The following is a 19,871-nucleotide window of genomic DNA, read 5'->3' on the forward strand; positions in this document are numbered from 1 at the left end:
GCGAGCGTGAACAGGAGCACATTTTGGTAAGTATTCCGATAAATTATCTCCCTTGACTTTATGCCTCAACGCCCCCCCTATAGCCTCATAGACTGTAAAAGATTGCCTGCGAGCTTCTCCTCCTGTCCATACTGTAATTTCTCTACTGTGCGACAGAGAGTCGCAGGTTATGACGCAATCGTTAGCCTATTTTTTTTACCAAAACTTCTTCTTCAGGACCATAACGTAAGATACAAGGTAATGGAGCCTTTTATACATTTTTGTGTTTCTTTAGAAATAATTAATGGACAAATGGAGTCTTTAAACGCCTCAGATGTAAAGTTATTCGCTGTCAAAGTGACGCCAAAATTAATGGGAGTCGATGGAATGCTAACAGCAGGTGGGGGTCCGCTAGCCAATGGCGGCGCCCAGGGGTGCTTCAAAAAAATATGAAACCCTGCCCCCCTGAAATAAACCAGTTGAAAAAAAAAAAACGGTTCACCGGTTCTTTTGCGCTCGATGTTATGTCATTGGCGATGACTGCCCTTCATTCAAGCCTTCGATTTACCCGCGCTTATAACATTAGCAAAGAATCAGTTCAGAATTAATCATCAAAAGAATCAGTTCGGTTCAGACGAGCTGTGTGTCAGTCTGCTTCACACTGAATCACGCATGCGCAGTATCATCAGCTCCTCGGTTCTCGAATCAGACGCGTCCGACAGAAACGGTTCTCGGTTCAGTGTACGAATAAATGTCGAAATAATAATTATTTATTATTGTTCTGCGTAGTTTGAAGAGAAACATTTTTTCATCTTCATCCCGGATATATACATATATTCCGATGCCGATATGCTGAGAAAGTAAACTAAAAATGACTACGATCTAAACCTATATAAACTATACCTCTCTGTCCCAGTACAAGTGGTTGAAATCAGATCAGTATAGTCTGAAAAGGCTCTGTTACATCTAGTCTGTAGAACGTCACAAAGGTGAGTGGGGAAGACCAGCTAGCCACAGCACAGATTTCCTGATTAGAAATGCCGTTAAATAGCACCCAGGATGTAGCTATCCCGCTAGTTGTGTGAGCCCGTGACTCTCATGGGAGATCCACATTCGCATTAGTATAACATAACACTAGTGGTGTTGCGGCACCCTCTGATGCTTCGCTGCTGTGTACAATGATTTTGGTTTCACAAACCCGGTTTTTGTCTGCTGCACTTCCCGGTTGTTACAGCAGGGTGGGGAGGCAGATAATCAGACTGATATACTTTCACAGAGGATCTGAAACTTGGTCGGTTCGGATGATAAGGCCAGACCACCGGCTTTCTGGGGAGACAAACCTCAAAGGCCCCTTCCCTCTTCCATAGATCGCATTGTTGCTGCATCGCTGTAACAGTCGTGCTGAACAGAGATTTTGGATCAATGGTGCCATACTTTCTCAGAGAGTCCGGACAAATGTCTGCTGAGGACAGCTTCCAAAAATCTTCCAAAGGGAAGAGAGCAAGAATGCTGAGACAGCAGGTAGCTGCGGTTTATATACAGGGAGGCGGGACTCCTTGATCGCTGCAGTGATTGGTCTGCCGTGGTTGGCAGACGTGTGTCATTAGAGTTTCAATCAGTCATGCCTGGGGCGTTCCCATAGTAAGACACCGAACAAATGTTAGAAAGAGAACCTTTAAAATCAAAATGACAGGACCGGAAGTGTTAAAAAATAACAATTTCTGGTGTCATGCCAAAAATTGATTGTCTGCCGAAAACTGATTGCCCTCTGTAATCACTTTTTGGCAAGTGTAAAACTGCATTTTATGTTTTTTATTGGCCATTTAAAGGTCTTTCAACAGGTTAAAAGGACTGCTTGAGCTAAATGACTTGATTGCATTCATGAGTGTTTTATTTGACAGATTATTGCTCATGCAGTTCTTTTTACCTGTTGAAATAAATGGCCAACAAAACCCATAAAATGCAGTTTAACACTTGCCAAAAAGTGATTACAGTGGGCAATCAGTTTTCATGATTTTTTTTAGCATGACACCTGGAACAAAAAATTTACAAATACAGCAAAAGAGCACTGAAATATCAACACAATAAGAATATTTATTGGTATTTTCAACAGTAATTGATACACTTTTGTCATACACGCCACACATATAGAACAACCAGCTCTAGAGTGATTCCTTCAACAAAAATATTAGAAATCACTGTGGATATCACAAGTAAGGTCCAACGATGTTTTTCCACACAAACCAAAAGTTAATCAGCACTTTTTAAAAATAAATTATTTTTTGAATAAAATCACATTTTAAATAAAATCCCCACATTTTGGGAACAGTATCTTAAAGCCTCAGATTAATTAAGAAAAATTCAAATGAACATTTTAATGTTCTGAGGGGACTTTGGAAATTGCACAGTTCCTCTTTGAGGTAAAAGCAAATCTGACGTGTTATTGATAAAATTAGGAAAATAAATAATTTAAATGCAAACAAAGAGGTTTACTGTCTAACAAGAAAGTACCAAGGTTTTTTTTTTTGGACATAGCATGGTAAAATAATATCTTTTGACACAGAAATCATTGCCATCTGATATCCAACTTAACTATAGTACAAGTACTTTTTGTATATTTAGATGTTCTCACTCCCTTTTGAGCTTGTATTTAAAAAGCTGTTTTATGCATGCTGTACACCTGAAATGACAGCTATTGTAAAACTACTGCAGTAGAGTGATTGCAGATATATAGCCCTATGCATGCGCTAAATGAATGAGATTTACACACAAAGAAAAACTACAAAGATGACTTGCAACAAGATCCACATTTACTTTTCTCCATACTAGTATATACACCAACACACACACACTCACATACTGATGTAACTCCACAGTATATTGTCTTAATGTCAGCACAAAGATAGTTTAACACAGAAGGTGAGGCAGAGCAATCATCCATACATACATGGGTAACGATAGTGTGCAAAATCAGCATGGCACATTAAGATGCTCCCCACACACACACACACACACACACACAGTCATTCAACTATATACAAGAGATAGGGTTTCGAAATATTGCACTTGCTGGCCCACTGCACCCCACATACTGAGGGATGCATAAATGAACAAAGAAGATTATACAGATAAAGGTATCTAAATAGAGATGCCATACAATTTCATGCAGGGATGATGCTAAACATAGCTTGTGGTGAGGAAACAAGGTTGCTTTATTACTGATTTTCTTTATTCACATCAATGAACTATTAGCTATATATTGACCAGCGTATTCAGTCTGTGACTGCAATACATTTTTAATACGCCGGATATTGTAGGCCTAATGTTAAATAAACTTTTTTTGTACTACGCTCACAAAAACCACACACATCTACAGACCACACCATGTAGTTTAAGGGCTGAGTTTTCATTTTTTAACTTAGATTATTATACATTACATTGAAAGTTGGACAATCTCTAGGGATGAGAATCAAATAAAACCATCTTGAACTAGAAGATGAATTTCATGAAACCGATCAGCAACATGTCACGTTATATTTCAGGCCAAAATAATCAATATTTAAAATGTTATATATATATATATATATATATATATATATACTCAAAAAAAAAAAAAACTTCCATCCATGGCCAAAGTCTTTTAAGGTTCGTCGGATGAAATATTGATGAGTGACTAATTTCTCCTGAAAATAGCTGCCGACACATTTTCTTGGCTATTGCTGTATCATTTTACAAGACAAGCTCCAGCAAGCTTCGACCGGACTCAGCACAAACTCTGACTCTGCAACAGTGAAGCGGTTTCCTTCTTACATCTACAGTCTATCAATCCTCTGGCCATGAGCATGAAAGAAGATAAGAGCAGGGACAGCAAATCACATCCTCCACAAAGTAGCTTTTTAGCCAGCAGAGAAAAACAACCGACGACAGCGATAAACAGAAAAGAGAAATGGAGAAAAAAGGGCTTGGGGAAAAATACAAAATCCACTTCACCTAGAAGAACCTTTCGTTATCAGACACACGCAGCTCATGAAGCACATTTACTTGTTTTTTTAACTGTAAAGTCTGTTTGCTTTTAATAAATAGATAAATATTTCACTTAGTCTGCATTAATTCATTTATGATGATCAAACTAAATGTGAAGAAACATTAAATGCACATTTTCCTCCCTGTATTCAACAGCTACTTAAATCCACAATATTATATTAAACTGACTGAGGTAAATACAAAACTATATACACTAGATAGGTCATGTATTCATATAGATGACGTAATCTTTAATAATCTACGGTACACATATACACCGACTAGAGATATGCATCTGATTTCACTGATGGGAAATTTCATTTTGATTAATATGGCATGAATTCCTGACCTACAAAACGAATGTGTTTATGTGTATTAATGCAATTTTGTAGCATTGCCATTAAGATCCTTTCCCTTGAGCACCTGATCCTTCACTAAGCCCCACCCTAAAACAAATTCTGGCCACTCCTACATCAGCACTGTGGCCGGACAGTCCTGTGTGATGTAATTATATTTACATTTTTGAAAATTTAAAATATGTCAATTTAGAATCATCCAAAACTATTTGAAAAAAAAAAAAATCAGTTTACTCTAATTCATAACTACGTTTTTATTTGATTTTTTATTTATTCGCAACTATGTAAGTGGGGTTTAGTCAGTTTGATTGAGCTCTTAATCATAAAAAAACTAATTGTATTTGTTTATTGCATGCAATGTGGATGAAGTCTTGATGAAGTCAATGACAGTGCTGTAAAGACCGTTAGGACTTTGATTGACAGTAAAGAATGTGTCGGTATGAACTAGGCACCGTATAAACAGACGTGACTCTAGTGCAAAGGTGCTGGAACAAAACAGGCAAAAGTAGCAATTGTACACAACTCATTCTTGAGTTCTGGGTTCGTTTGGTCGGTTCACATGCACCAAGACAGATGTCTTTGGCTGCTGCATCTTATTTTAAAAAGCGACTCAAGAACCCCTGCATTGGGACTTTATGTTTTGTAATACAAGAACTTGTCCTGTTTGAACACCTCCTTGTGGTGCAGTGAGTCGCAGGCCATATATACCAAAAACTGATGACCAAAGAAATGCAACATATTCATATTTTTCAAGCTAGGTTTATCCATACCACTTTTTAAAACACTGAAAAACTGCTTGCCATTGATCAAGACTGCATCCATACGACAGCTTGTTTCCACTGGGTGTAAAGAGTCACATGACTTCTGACATGCACTGATCAGATTTAAGTTGTTCCAGCACCTGTATTCTATGACATTAAAGGATATATGCATCTATCTAAAGGTGTTACACACACACACTTGTGCTTCTATGTAAACTGAGCACTAACAGGCACAGTTGGGCTGCTGTGGTGGAGGAGGGTTATCCGTTAACCGGGCCGTTCCCTGGGTTCCTGTGGTCACGGCGGGGTCAGTCTCTAAACTCTCTGACATCTTGTCGCAGATTATATCCACCAGACGCTCAAAGGTCTGCTTCACGTTGATGTTGTCCTTGGCACTCGTTTCAAAAAATTCAAAACCTGGAAGACAGAAACGACACCAAAGCACAGTTTAGATGTCAGAAAACCGAGCGAGAAAATTCTATTCTACATATATCTCACTTCATCAAGACAGTTTTTATCTATTCAATATGTGCATATACTTGTTAAACATAAATAGTTAATATAACTAATATAAATTAAATACTGATGTAACAAGCAATAATTTATATATATATATACAATAAAGACCAAAAGTTTGGACACACCTTCTCATTCAGAGTTTTCTTTATTTTCATGACTATGAAAATTGTAGAGTCACACTGAAGGCATCAAGGGCTATTTGACCAAGAAGGAGAGTGATGGGGTGCTGCGCCAGATGACCTGGCCTCCACAGTCACCGGACCTGAACCCAATCGAGATGGTTTAGGGGTGAGCTGGACCGCAGACAGAAGGCAAAAGGGCCAACAAGTGCTAAGCATCTCTCGGGGAACTCCTTCAAGACTGTTGGAAGACCATTTCAGGTGACTACCTCTTGAAGCTCATCAAGAGAATGCCAAGAGTGTGCAAAGCAGTAATCAAAGCAAAAGGTGGCTACTTTGAAGAACCTACAATATGACATATTTTCAGTTGTTTCACACTTTTTTATGCATATAATTCCATATATAATTCCACAGTTTTGATGCCTTCAGTGTGAATCTACAATTTTCATAGTCATGAAAATAAAGAAAACTCTTTGAATGAGAAGGTGTGTCCAATCTTTTGGTCTGTACTGTGTATATATATATATATATAGTATAAATAACAATCCCAGAACATAATTCTGCAAGCTTAGTGAAACCAAATCCATCGTGTCAGAAAAACAAGACAAAATGATATTAAGTAATAAGTAATTAAACAATTATTATTATTAATAAGAATTATTCTATTTAAAAACTATAAAGAGTATTTTGTCCTTATTAAAGAATGGCATGGTTAGTTTAGTAACATGTGGCCATCATATGATTCAGTTGTTTGCTGCATCTCACACAAAGCACATTTCACACAACTTTAGGGTTAGGATATGTATACAGTAGTTATGTTTAGTATCTTATTTCAGTGACATTTCAGTCACATGCTCTTTCACAAATCATGACAATCCCTAATGAAATATAATTGATTTGATTTGATGGTCTGAAAATGACAAGGGTATGTCCTCTTTCACACCAAACATGCAGTAAGTCTGTCTATTTTCACCGTTCAGTCTGAGCTGTTCGCACATTCTAGTGTCATCCAATTATATGCGTTTAATTATCGCCCAAGTTCAAAGCTGTGACAGCTGTGATTCCCTCCATATGTTCTAATTTATGCACAGTAAAGATTTGCAAACATGAGAGACATCTAAGGTATATATTCCATCACAATGCTCATATAAGAGCAGATATGTTAGTTCTGTTCAGCTTGGATGGATAGAAAAGGAAAATACAAAGATAAATTTGACAAATAATATGCAATCAACAATAGAGCACAGCACAATAAACAGACTTTCAACTTTAAAAAAAAAAAACAGGAGAACACACTTCCCATCCTATGTTGATTATGTCAAAGGTTATGCATCCAATTAAAATCTGTATTTTGATGCAAATTTATCTGTAGCCATCTTGTAGGTTGCATGCCACGATCTCATCTTCAAAAAACACGAATAAATCTATTTAAACTATAAAAAAAACATGACAGACTGTTCAGTCTCTATTTAATGTCCAATGCAAAATCTGGGTCTTGAAGCAGAACTAGTTCAAATGAAATCATGCTGCCCACCTGACTGGCTCCACAGGTCCAGACGTTTCTAATTGGTCTCTGGATCAAACTCAGTTTTTGGGATGAGGTTAGGACGAGTGAACTTACCCAGCTGCTCTGCCAGCAGTCTGCCACTATCTGAAGACACGACCCTCTCCTCTTCCATGTCACACTTATTTCCCGCCAGGATGACCTGCGCGTTGTCCCACGAGTATGTCTTTATCTGGGTTGACCTAGTTAAAAACAAGCAAGGATGTTAGGATTAACTCTCACAATGCAATTATGGCCAACATACAGGTATGCAAATGAGTGAGCACCAGGACAAGAACATGCTGCATCGTGCATGTCCTATTTCCACTCTTCTTGTATTGCCATATACTGTATGTACATGGAGGACCAAACCTGCAGAAATGAATAAATAGATAATAGGAAAATAATAAAACAAATACAATTATTATTATTTTTTTACTTTATGTATATTTATTAACTTTTATATTTATTATTATTTTTATTTATTCTTATTATTATTTTAATAATTACATTTAATACATTTTAGCCTCCATATATACAGGACTTCACCCTTTTTTATCTGAAAACACATCGCCCAATTATTTGATACATTTTTACGTTATTTTTTATTCTTTATTTTATTTTTTCATATTTGATTATTTTTCTATTTATTTATTATTTATAATGATTTATTTGTAATTTCTTAAACTTCTCATCTGCAAACACATCATCCAATTATTTTTATTCTTTAACTTAATTTGTTATTCTTTCATTTATTTTTGTACATTTTCATATTTGTTTATTTTAATATTTATTTATTTTAAATTTCTACAGGCTTAGGTCTCCATCCTCTTGTCTGCAAACAAATCGCCTACTTTTAAAATCTATTCATATTTATTTTTATAATTTATTATCATTAAATTTTTTGTTTTGTTTTTATTGACTCATTTTAAAATGTATTTTTAAAATTATTAAACATTTCTGTTTTTATTTCACTATGATTTATATTTATTTGTATTTTTCTGCAGGTTTGAGCCTCCACATTTGTAGAGCTCCATCTTCCCATCTGCAAGCACATCACGTGTTAGTGTTTACAAACGATGTTTTATACACATCTCAGGTTTTAAAGGCTTGTATTGGTGTCATAGCAACAGCAGACAGCTGGTGCAGATTGAAACGTGTTATTCGCTGAAGCCCACGACACATTACAGTGTTTGCTCATGTATGTCGTAGTGATGCTGCAGAGACCGTGGTAAGAGTTGTTTCTGTGTTTCCCCAGCGTTTTCACATACGTCTGGTTTAATTAGGTATCTGTTCACTGACCACAGCTGCCGTCTCTTGAGTAACGTCAGACCCAGTTTCTTCTGTGAGCTCTACTCTGACGATAAGAGAAACTGTCACTAGTGCTTCAACTCTTTAGCTTGCAGAACTACATGCTCCTCATCATTTCAGGGAGTTATAGCTACTAGTAAGTTAAACTAGTAAGCTAAATCAACCTTACATGGCAAATTACTACGAAAAAAAGGTGTAATATCTTTTACATTACATTTATATTAAATACAATTACATAAATAGATAAATACAAACAAAAATAAATACAAATAAAATGTAAATATTTAAAAATAAAAACTTCTGGGAAAACTTATGACTAAAAGGATCTTTTGTTTATATATTTATTTTAATATTTATTTATTTGAAGCTACTTGAGAGGACATTCTGCTCTTTATTATAGGTTTTGTCATAATTTACTTTAGCATTTCTTTATTTCTAGCTCTTTCTTAATTCTCAGCACTTCAGATAAGCATTAAAATAAATAGCAATCACATAATGCATTTCAATAAGGCTTAGTGAAAAAAAAGAAATTAAAATAGATGACAGGAAATTTTTGACAGACAAATATGTTAAGGTATTATTATTATATTGCATTCAATATATTTATTTATTCAATGTGTTAATATAAATATTTACCATAAATATTAATATAAATATTACTTCAATTAAAATAATAGAAATAGTAAATAACATTTATTACTAATAATATTATTTTTTTATTTAGTACATTATGAAAATATTTTTAGTAAATATATTTATTTTTATTAATGTTTTTAATTATATAAAATAAATAGAAAGTGTAATATATTCTTATTAGAACATTGCATTGTTAGCGTTTCAAACCATATTTAGCTGAATGTCAAACCTCATGAGGATATGCTTTTTGTTAAGTGTTTTTGCAGTCATTTGCTCATAACAGACTTGTATGGTGCCAGATCTATAATTTTTTTGTCTGCTTTTATTCTAAGGAAGAGATCAGCATCAACATGGTGCCAGAATTAAATATCTACTGTAGGAAGATAACATCTGCTGATGAAGCAGTATAACTGCAAATTTACCTCCGAAGCTCTGTCCTTTCAGTAAATTCAGGTCTCATTTCTGCTTAATAACGTCATAAAGCTCAGACGACGAGTCTTCTTGTGGTTTTAATGACTCAGCAGCTGACTCAGTCGTCTTTTTCCGCTATATTCCTTCTGTTTCCGTTCCTCAGCCTCCTATCAGGATGTTCATTAGTCTGTCTTCTCACGCTAATTAAATCAACCTCTGCTCACTGACCCCAGCCGAACGCCCAGCAGAGCCGATCAATAGAGCGCCATCCATAAAGCCCTGAACCGAGCCCTACTGCTCTTTAATACTAAGAGAAATTTAAATGACTCTTATTAAATATTAAGCAGACGGATTCCTGAGGACTCAGTGATGCGACTTTTCCTCTAAGGTCTCTTTAACTGCTCACAGAAGACCGTTTAGTCCACCTGAATTCAAAAGTGAACCGATTGTGAATGAAATATTCAAAATAAGTCAGTTTGGTAACGCCTTTGTTTATAATGCATGATAAAGTATTGATAATGTACATTGTAATGCATTATGTTTTTAGAAATTATTGTAACCAAAGTTAAAATGCTTTATAATATGTGAAGGTTTGTTTGTCATGAGCTTTAATTTTCTAAAGGTGCAACAATAAATAGATAAGTATTACAATGTATTATAAATGTGGTTGTAATTATTAATTAGATCATACAATGCATTACAAGGTACATTACAAGGTCTAATTCGTGCATTAAAACTACATTTACAATGCATTATATATAAAAGCTTTAAGTTTTACTGTTTTCATAACATCTCATCAAAATATATCCTTTCTTTACCCCAAAACACGTCTATACTTAACAAAAACACACAAAAAAGCTATGTTAATCTAAATAAAAAATGAATAATTCTGTTTTTAAAATATAATAATGTTAACTAATTATATCATGACCTACATTTCATGGTTCAAACAAATCAAAATGAATAATGTCCTACTTTAAATTATTTCCCACTTAATTTTCTGTTTCACTCAGAAGTACAACATTTTATAAGTTAAAGCCGATGTGAAACACTACGCAGAACAAAATATTAAACATTACAATACAGGACCAACATTTAGTTTTCTTTGGAAAAACATGCAAAAAAATTAATATACACACACACACACTCACACACACACACACACACACACACACACATTAGTGGTCATTAAAAAAATGCATTGCAAAAAATTTTTTTATATAACAAAAAATGATCCTTTGGGTTTAACAGTTTTGTTGGTGACATATCTTTAAAGTTCTGTGTAAAAACCTGCTGCTATTATATTTATCCCCAACAATGAATCACTAAAGCTCGTGGTGATGTGTAATGAGATATTTCTCTGAACATCTTTCCTTCAGGCTCTCAGACTCACAGCGCTTGTGTTAGTGGAACAATAACATACACACAGTTCTCTTAAACACTGCTAACACACACACGCACACACACACAATCTGCTCAAATGCGTGATCACTGTATGGCCGTGAGGATTTGTCCAGGGGTCTCCTCCCACACGGCTCTGGGTCACTCACCAGTCCTGCACCGCTCCAAACGAATCCTCGTTAGTGATGTCATACATGAGGATGAAGCCCATGGCGCCACGATAGTACGCCGTGGTGATGGTGCGGTATCTCTCCTGCCCAGCAGTATCCTGAAAAAATACACACAAAACAGCTTTCTTAGTTTGGACACGCATTCGAAAAACACTCTTTTTTTTATAGAAGCCTATTTCTGCCATAGAATAGTTTTTTTGTTTTTTTTAGATATAAACAGATTTGTGAGATATAAACTTGCAATTGCAGGGAAAAAGTAGGAATTCTGTTTATATTTAATTTAATAATTTTATGTTTATATTTTATAAAACAAATATTATTTTTTAAATTTATATCTTATATAAATATATATAAATTATTATTTATTATTATTATTTCTAAATAAATAATATACATTTATATATTACATTTTAACAATTTTACTAATAAAAAAATATTATTTATATATTTTCTATTTGGAAAGAAAAAGTCAGAATTGTGAGATAAAAAGTCACAAATACCTTTTTTTTTATTTTTTATTATGTGGCATAAATGGGCTTTCACACTTTTTTCATCATAGTTTACACCAAAATACAATAATTCAGTTAACATTACAACTTACTATTGTCCTCTTGTCATCTCTGGATTTAAAATATGAATCAATCTTTATTACTTTACTATGATTTCATAGTAGTAACTATAATATTTTGCTAGAATTTATACTGTAAACAAAAAAGGTTTGAGTTACTGGAGTATGTTTACAAGCACATAGTATTTCAATTTTTCTACTTCAAAACATCACATTTAATTCGATGTGTTACTTTGCCAAATTCACTAGCAATATCTATGTGGAAGTGGTTTCAAAGCAAAATCTACAGCGATTGCAGTGTAGTTAATTATTGTATAAAGAACCTCAAAGCAGATTTGACATTTGATTGAAGATACATGCATTTCTTATCATTTAAATATTCATTTAACATTTCAGCAGGCATGATAAAGGCGAGTCATTTAACATTTAACTTCTTCCAGATTGTTCCCAAATTTAGCAGGGCCAAGGAGGAAAAGCGGAGACCTGCCAGGGGTTACCATGGCGATCGAGCAGTTCGGCAGGAAGCTTCAGTAGCGTGCGCTCGGTGGGTGGAGGCAACAGAGCCAAGTGTGGACCTTAAAGGGTCGTATTTTACACTTTTGTAGCATGTCATTTCTCCCAGCTGCCCAGTTATAAGTTAGTCAAGGATTCTTGCATTACAAACAGCAGAATTCAGTTTAAATGACCATTTCCACTGTCTCTGTGCATTGTTGTATTTTTATGATGGTTGTTCTTCAAGTTGCTGAATACTAAATGGCTATTGATAAGTAAAAGTGGGCTATTATATGTTAATAAGCTCATAATGAGCTCAGTTTCAACCCTTTCACATAAAATGATAGCAAAATGAGTATAAAAGAGCAGAAAAAATCCTGATAACGCAAATCAGTGTTGTGATATTAAAATGTCATATTACCTTTAGATATTATTTTAATAACCTTTTTAATAACTGCTTTATACAAAATTGCACAAAAAAACAAAAATTAAATTACAAATATTTGAATTAAAAATACATTAAAAATAAAGATATTTATAGTAAACAGAAATTAAACCATGGTAAATAGTAGTAGTAATAATAATCGCAGGATACTAAATTGTTATTTTAGTATAATTGAGATACCATTACAGTTTTTATTAAGTATCTTTTTATATTTTTATTTAGTTAAACATTTACTACATTGTTATTATTTTTTTAAATTGTATTAGGTTTGTTTTTTTATTTATTTAAATGAAATGAAAGAGAGGTTTTCTGGGAAACTAGCTGAAATAAATGAAGTTCAAGTCCAGTTTTGTTGTGTATTTTTGTCAATCTAATTAGTTTTCATTATGTATAGTTTTTATTCATTTTATTTCAATTTTATTTTTATTTAAAGTTAAATTCAATTAAAAAGAGAAATGTTTCATTGGAAACCAACTGAAATAAATTTCAGTTTTTTCTTTAATTAACGTGCACTATATTAAATAAAGTAATTTTTTTAGTAATTTAGTTTTATTTGTCTATAATAACCCTTAAGTTATCACGCATAACAAAGGCTCTTTAAAATTGAAAAAAAAATATAATAATTTTGTTTCTAGAGGTGGAATATGTTAGTACATTCTGAGACCATAATTTTTATCTTTACAATAATATACACTGTTCAATCAAAAAGATGTCTTTTTGTCATATAGTCATCCATGGGCCACTAACACTGACCTCTAGTGTGCAGCGGACCATAACAAACCGCCAAAACCCGAATCCTGCCCGCCCCGCAGTGTGTGTGCTCGTATGTGCCACACACAGATCCAGTGAGTCATTACACACACACACACACGCACAAAATGAAGCATCAGGCTCCATTAGGAGGCTTTATGATGATCTACTACCGCAAGCAACTATAAAATGGGCTCTGAGTGTCTCTTTATGGCTCTGTGAAAGGCTTCTATTTGGACACACACACACTTGAGTGGACGGCTCTAATTACCGCAAACAGAGCTGCTGATAAGAGCAAACGAAATGCGGTCGCTCCCTGAGCAGGTGCTGGTCAGACTCGTCCACGAGCTCTCCAGAGAGAGAAACATGCTCAGATTCACTGTCATAAGATACACATAACTCCTACAGTCTTTAAATTATGCCTGTCGATCAATTAAATGTAACAAATTAATCATTCATTAATTAAATGTATAATTTGCATTATTCTGACAGACCAGTAAATCAAAAAATATATTGTACAACAGAAAAAAGTAGCTAATAAATAGTAGTCAAATAATAAAAGTAATGAAGTATAAAATCCTGCAATTAAATCAGCCTTTTAAATTTAGTCCTATATAATACTTAAAAAAAAATAAAAATAACTGAATACAAATAAAAAGTCAAAGGGCTATTATAAATGGTTAAATAATTATTAAATAATAAAAAATTTAAAATAAATAATCAATGAAAAAATAATTTAATTTAAATAATTAAATATTTACAGCCCAAATTAACAGCCCTATTCTTAATATTTTTTATTCTCTATAAAATCATGAGGAAATGCAGCTTTAGCAGCCAAATACACATAAAATAAATAAAAACTAAAAAATGTAATTAAACAAACATGTTAAATAAGAAAACACAGCATCAGAAAAAAAGTTGATTAAATAATAACAATATATATTAAAAAAATCTAAAATAAAAAGAAATGTATTACTATTACAATCAAATAAAAAAATTCAAACAACAGGCCTACTTTTAAAATGAAATAAAAAATAATAAATTAACAACTATAAAATAAAATAAAAATCAGGCATGAGAAAATATACCTTTAGAAGTTCATAAATAAAGTATATTTTAAAATATATAAAAAGACAAACATATGTATTAATGCTTTAAATAATTAAATCATTGTAATTGACAACCCTACATTCATTATTTTCCATAAAGTAAGGGAGCACTATAAGATGTGTGAAGCAGATGGATGATTCATGTGAGTCTAATGCAAGCGGAATAGCTTCATATCCGACACGCGTAATGTTACTGAAGTATGACACTAATGTGAGTCAGCGTGAGCGGAGAGACGTCAATGTTAAAGCTGTTCAGGGGGTTAAAATGATGACTACTGGTAAACAACATCACGGCAAAACAGTAAATCATGTTAAATTGACAGAACTATTCTTAATATTTCTTTTTCTTTATAACATCAGTAACTAAAACATAGAACTAATTTGGTCAAATTGACAATATATTAAGTCGTGAACATGTTTGGAAAAAAGGAAAACTGGCTTACTTTAAAATCATTATATCCTTAATCTCATTGCCTCTAATACACCCGTTAGATGCTTGTAATAAATATGGCTTTTCTGTCTCTGGCTCAGTGGTTCGCAAACAAAAGGCTAAAAATTATATTCTCTAAAACAAAACAAAAATGATGGAATCATTACTGTAACAGACTCAGATGTGAGACAGGTGCTGTTGAAAGGTCAAGACTTATAACAGAGACAACACAACATCACACACTGACACAGGAAGAAAGATTTAGGGTCAGTCAGATTTATAAAGTTTTTGAAAGAAGTCTTCTCAAGGCTGCATTTATTTTATCAAAAATAGAGTAAAAACAGTAATATTGTGAAATATTTTTACAATTTAAAAATAGCTGTTTTCTGTTTTAATATATTGTAAAATGCAATTTATTCCTTTGATCAAAGCTGTATTTCAGCATCATTCCTCGAGTCTTCAGTGTCACATGATCCTTCAGAAATCATTCTTATATACTGAATTGAAGCTCAAGGAACATTTCTTACTATTATCAGTTGAAAACATCTGTGCTGGAAACCATTTATAATTTGCTGTGAGTATTTATTTTTTCATTTAATTTTTTTTATTATTAAATTATTAAATTAATTAATTATTATTAATTATTAAATTATTTTTGCTATTTATTATTTCCAAAAATACAATTATTTATTTTGAAAAAACTGTACTGACCTAATATTTTGAACAGTAATATATACTAAATATACTAAAACAGGAAAACCTAGTATTTATAAAGTATATGTAATATCCTTATCTATTTAAATTCTTCAATTTAAGTATTTATGTTTTTATTCATAATAATACAATTATTTAAAAAATATTTATAAATATAAACAGGTAAACACTGCTGTTTTGTTATATTGTCATTTATAAATTAAAACTTTTAAATATGCCTTTGCATTAAAAAAATGCATTAACTATTTTTTAACAAACAAGAAATATGAGGTTTTCAAGCTCAAATGATATTTGATTTTCCTCCTTTGAGCATTAAAGGATTAGAAAAGAGAGAGAGTATGGTTGTCATTTCCTGTATGGCAGAGCTGCGGTGGCGTCATTAAGGTAATGAAGAGCTTGTTCGTTAATGCATTGCCCTCATTCTGACGGGGCCGGGCCGTTCGCACACCATCCGAGAGATGCATGTGTCTGGAGACGCTCCAGATCCCACGCTGAGTTTTATTGATCTGTGACTCGTGTGGACTAAACCTTTATCCTGTCATAGGGCCAATAAATTAATGTTAGACAATGTGAGCGTGTCATTTAGGAGATGGGATGTTACCTCCGTCTTCTGGGGCTGCTGCAATGATTTGATTTAAAAGGGTGAATGCTGCGAGTGAGCGAAAATATTAAAGATCAGCAGCTGAGCAAATGAGGACTGGTGAAAAAACAGCAGACACTTTCACAGTCTGAGGGAGAGACGCTCGAGCACAGATCTTTAAAGAAATCAGTTCACGCTTGCAAAGAAATTCACAGACAGCAAGTCACAGAGAACCGTGACAGGCGATGAAGAAATGTCACACTTACAATATCACTACAGTTAATGATTGTTTAAACTCATACGGTTTATCCATCTACTGCAGATTTAAAAAAATCGAACACCAAGCAAACTAGTGCAGACAGCTTTTTATAATGGAAGACAAGCTTTGATGTGTCATAATATGCTTTCGTTTCTAGTTCTGCTAGCCCCGCCCTATAAAAAAATCTTTAAGTTGAGATTATGTTGAGATACTATTATATAGAGTTTTTTATAGCAACAAAAACTTTTATGGTTTTAGTTTTAGATAACCATAATAACCCTGATATTAAGCATCAGATATGTTTTTCCATGTGAACAGAAAAATTACCTCTTATACTTTTGATCATATGTATAATAAAATATCATTTTATAATATAATTAAATATAATATATCTTTTATATAAATAATAAATAATATTTAGTAAACTTTATTTTCATGGCATGAATAAATATGATTCCATTTCCCCTAAAAAAAATGTTTGTGTGTGTGTGTGCATGTCATTTTTATTTATTATATAAATAATACATCATATTTATTACACTTCTTAACATATTCTTGGGATGAATAAAGATGAATTAATTTCCAGAAGAATATTAATGTTGTTTCAATGTTTCTTTCAGCTGAAAGGCCTTTAGCTTTTTTTGGTTCTTCAGATTTCTTATCATAACACAGGCACCATTCAGGCGAACAAATTTAGATTCGCTTTTAGGACTTTTGATTTCAGAACGCTTGCACACAAAAACATAGAGCAAATCTCTGTGAATGAAAGAAGACGTACGCCAAGGGGAAAAGAAAACATGCGCACACACACATGAACTCACTCACTTCCCCGTTCTACCTCTACAATTTATCCCAAAAGGCTTCGTGGTTGAACGAGTGAGTGTAAAAATAGCTCAAGATGAATAGTCATGTCATCGGTGGTGGCGTCTCCTCTGACCACAACGCACACGGACGACAAACGTACAGTTTTTGGGAAGAAATGAAGCATTTAAAGCACAGGACTGGTAACGTTTTAAACCTAATTGTAAACTGATAACAACAACACTCCCATCCCACGACTGCAAATAAGATTACAGCCATTAGATGTTCATTTAAAAAGTAGGCTATAAATGATAAAATACAAGACAGAAAGCAAACCTCGTCAATTATTTATTGCAAGCAGTGATAAGACATTTGACTAAGATTGTCGCCCATCTTATAATTTATCATTTTTATTCATTCTATAAATTAATATTGTGACAGTTCAATACCGCATTGAGAATATATATGAAACTTATTTTGTTTCAAAGGTTTTTGAGAGAATTCTGGCTAAATGTTGTGTATATTACATATGTGCAATTTAATGGTAGCAAGTGAGATTTATTATATACAATACTTACTCAAAATGTACTCAAGAACCTGTAAAATGAGGACGCTGTCAAAAATAATGTCATAAATGCATTTTTAAATAACTGGTCAATTAACTTCTATTAACTAAATGAAACCTACATTTGGTGTGAGCATCCTTTGCGTTTAAAGCAGCTTTTGCCCTAAGAGTGTATGCGTGTATGTATACACAGTTGTGCTCATAAATTTACATGCACCTTACAGAATACGTTTATGTCCCCCGGCTCTTAATGCAGTGTGTTGCCTTCTTGAGCTTCAGCAAATGTTTCCACCTTTTGTAATAGCTGTGTATAAGTCTCTCGATTGCCCTCAGTGAGAAAGATTGATCTCAAAATCATACAGTCACTGTTGGAAAAGCTTCAAATAGGCAGAAGATGCTGGAAAACCAAAGAATGTGCAGGAGCTGGGGGATTTTTGTGAAGAACAGCAGGCTGGCAGAACTGCTCAGGACAAACGAGGGACTCATGAACAACCATCACAAAACAGAAAACCAGTCATGGATCATCCAGGGGCTCGCTCTTCATAAGTCGCTAACTTAGTTAGTTAGTCCGATTTGGCATGATCTTGAATTGGTTGGTTCTTCGAAGCTCATCCAGGAATAGCAAGAGGTCCGTAAGTTTAAACCTGCTCGGGACCAGGCTTATTTCATGTAAACAGAATTAGATTGCATCTTTTTAAGCAGAACTGACACTTAAAATCTGTCCGCTACCAACGCTACTTTATTACAAGAGTAGCCTACTGACAATAATTTAAAATAATAATCATTCAAAAATTAATTTAAAAATAATATAAAATGATGTGTTGTCTTTAATACTATAGACACAGCCGGTTTTACTCACTGAAAGATTTATTCGTCATAAAATAATTACTTCAGAATTGCATTAGAGTATTACTTACAGATAATGTAGAGTCATGCATGAATTTGAGTGATGATGCCATTATGGGAGGGGCTTGATGGAGCGAAAGAGATGCAGATAACATGATCTCTTGACCCTTAAGAAACTATAATTAATGCTGTCATGTAACAAATCTGTTCAAATATAAAAAATGTTTTTAAATATGATTAGCTAATTACTGTATTGAAATAACAATGTAAAGCCTGTACAAATATTAGAAATCGTGAATATAAATCATGTAAAAAGTAAAAAATAAAATAAAAACAGTGCACATTTCATTTATGTATTTTAACATTTATGTAGTTTTGTTCTCTTGGCTGTTTCTTTATAAAAGTTTTTCGTCCGTGTCTTTTTTAATTATATGATGTCATTATGCTGCTGTTATTATTGCATCTTGTGGAGTATATATAAACATCTTGTTATGTGAAATAGCTTATTCAGGAGAGTCCTAAATAAAAATAGTACGCGATTTTCATGATCCATCTTATTTAGTTAAAATGATTAACATATTTGCATATTCTGCAAGGGGTATGTAATCTTATGAGCACAACTGTATATATCAGAGATATTCAAATTTTAAATTGATCAAGTATTAGCCTCGATGATTTGTTAGTTATATAAGCTGGCATGGATTTAATCTGACAATATTAAAACATTATAATACTGATATACAGTAAATACAGCATATACTGTGAAGTGCAGTAAGTGAACTCTCTGTATGCCGGATGTTGTGCGATTAAAGCAGGTTCAGAGGTGTCAGGTGATCACAGAGTGATCTTAATAATACATGTGAGGTATGTGGGAACACTTCCTATTATGTTTCTTCTTGGAAACTCGTAATTAGTTCATTGTAACGCCTCCTCAACGAGCGTGAGGTGATATCTGAGAGTCTAGTTTCTTGACACACTTCTATAACCCTCAGTTCAGAGCAATGGGGGCAACGCTACTTAAACATGCGCTTAAACTCTGTTGATTACAATGGATGCATTCTATCAGGGCACAAAGTTTAGCTT

At 33.4% G+C, this 19,871-nt stretch overlaps 1 protein-coding gene across 2 annotated transcripts in view; it reads right to left on the minus strand.

Annotated features, from left to right (window-relative positions):
* Positions 1-2,053: 2,053 nt before the first annotated feature.
* Positions 2,054-19,871, minus strand: part of LOC132127302 (ras-related protein Rab-3C-like) — a 31,101-nt gene continuing 13,283 nt past the window's right edge. For both annotated transcript variants that reach the window (XM_059539101.1, XM_059539100.1), the window contains exons 3-5: positions 11,209-11,327; positions 7,379-7,503; positions 2,054-5,536 (exon numbers count right to left, since the gene is read on the minus strand). In XM_059539101.1, coding sequence (XP_059395084.1) covers positions 5,343-5,536; positions 7,379-7,503; positions 11,209-11,327 — 438 coding nt within the window. In that variant the 3' untranslated portion in view covers positions 2,054-5,342. The remainder of the gene's footprint in view (positions 5,537-7,378; positions 7,504-11,208; positions 11,328-19,871) is intronic.

This window comes from Carassius carassius, chromosome 45 (genome assembly GCF_963082965.1).
Source record: "Carassius carassius chromosome 45, fCarCar2.1, whole genome shotgun sequence".
In the NCBI taxonomy this organism is placed as follows: Eukaryota; Metazoa; Chordata; class Actinopteri; order Cypriniformes; family Cyprinidae; genus Carassius; species Carassius carassius.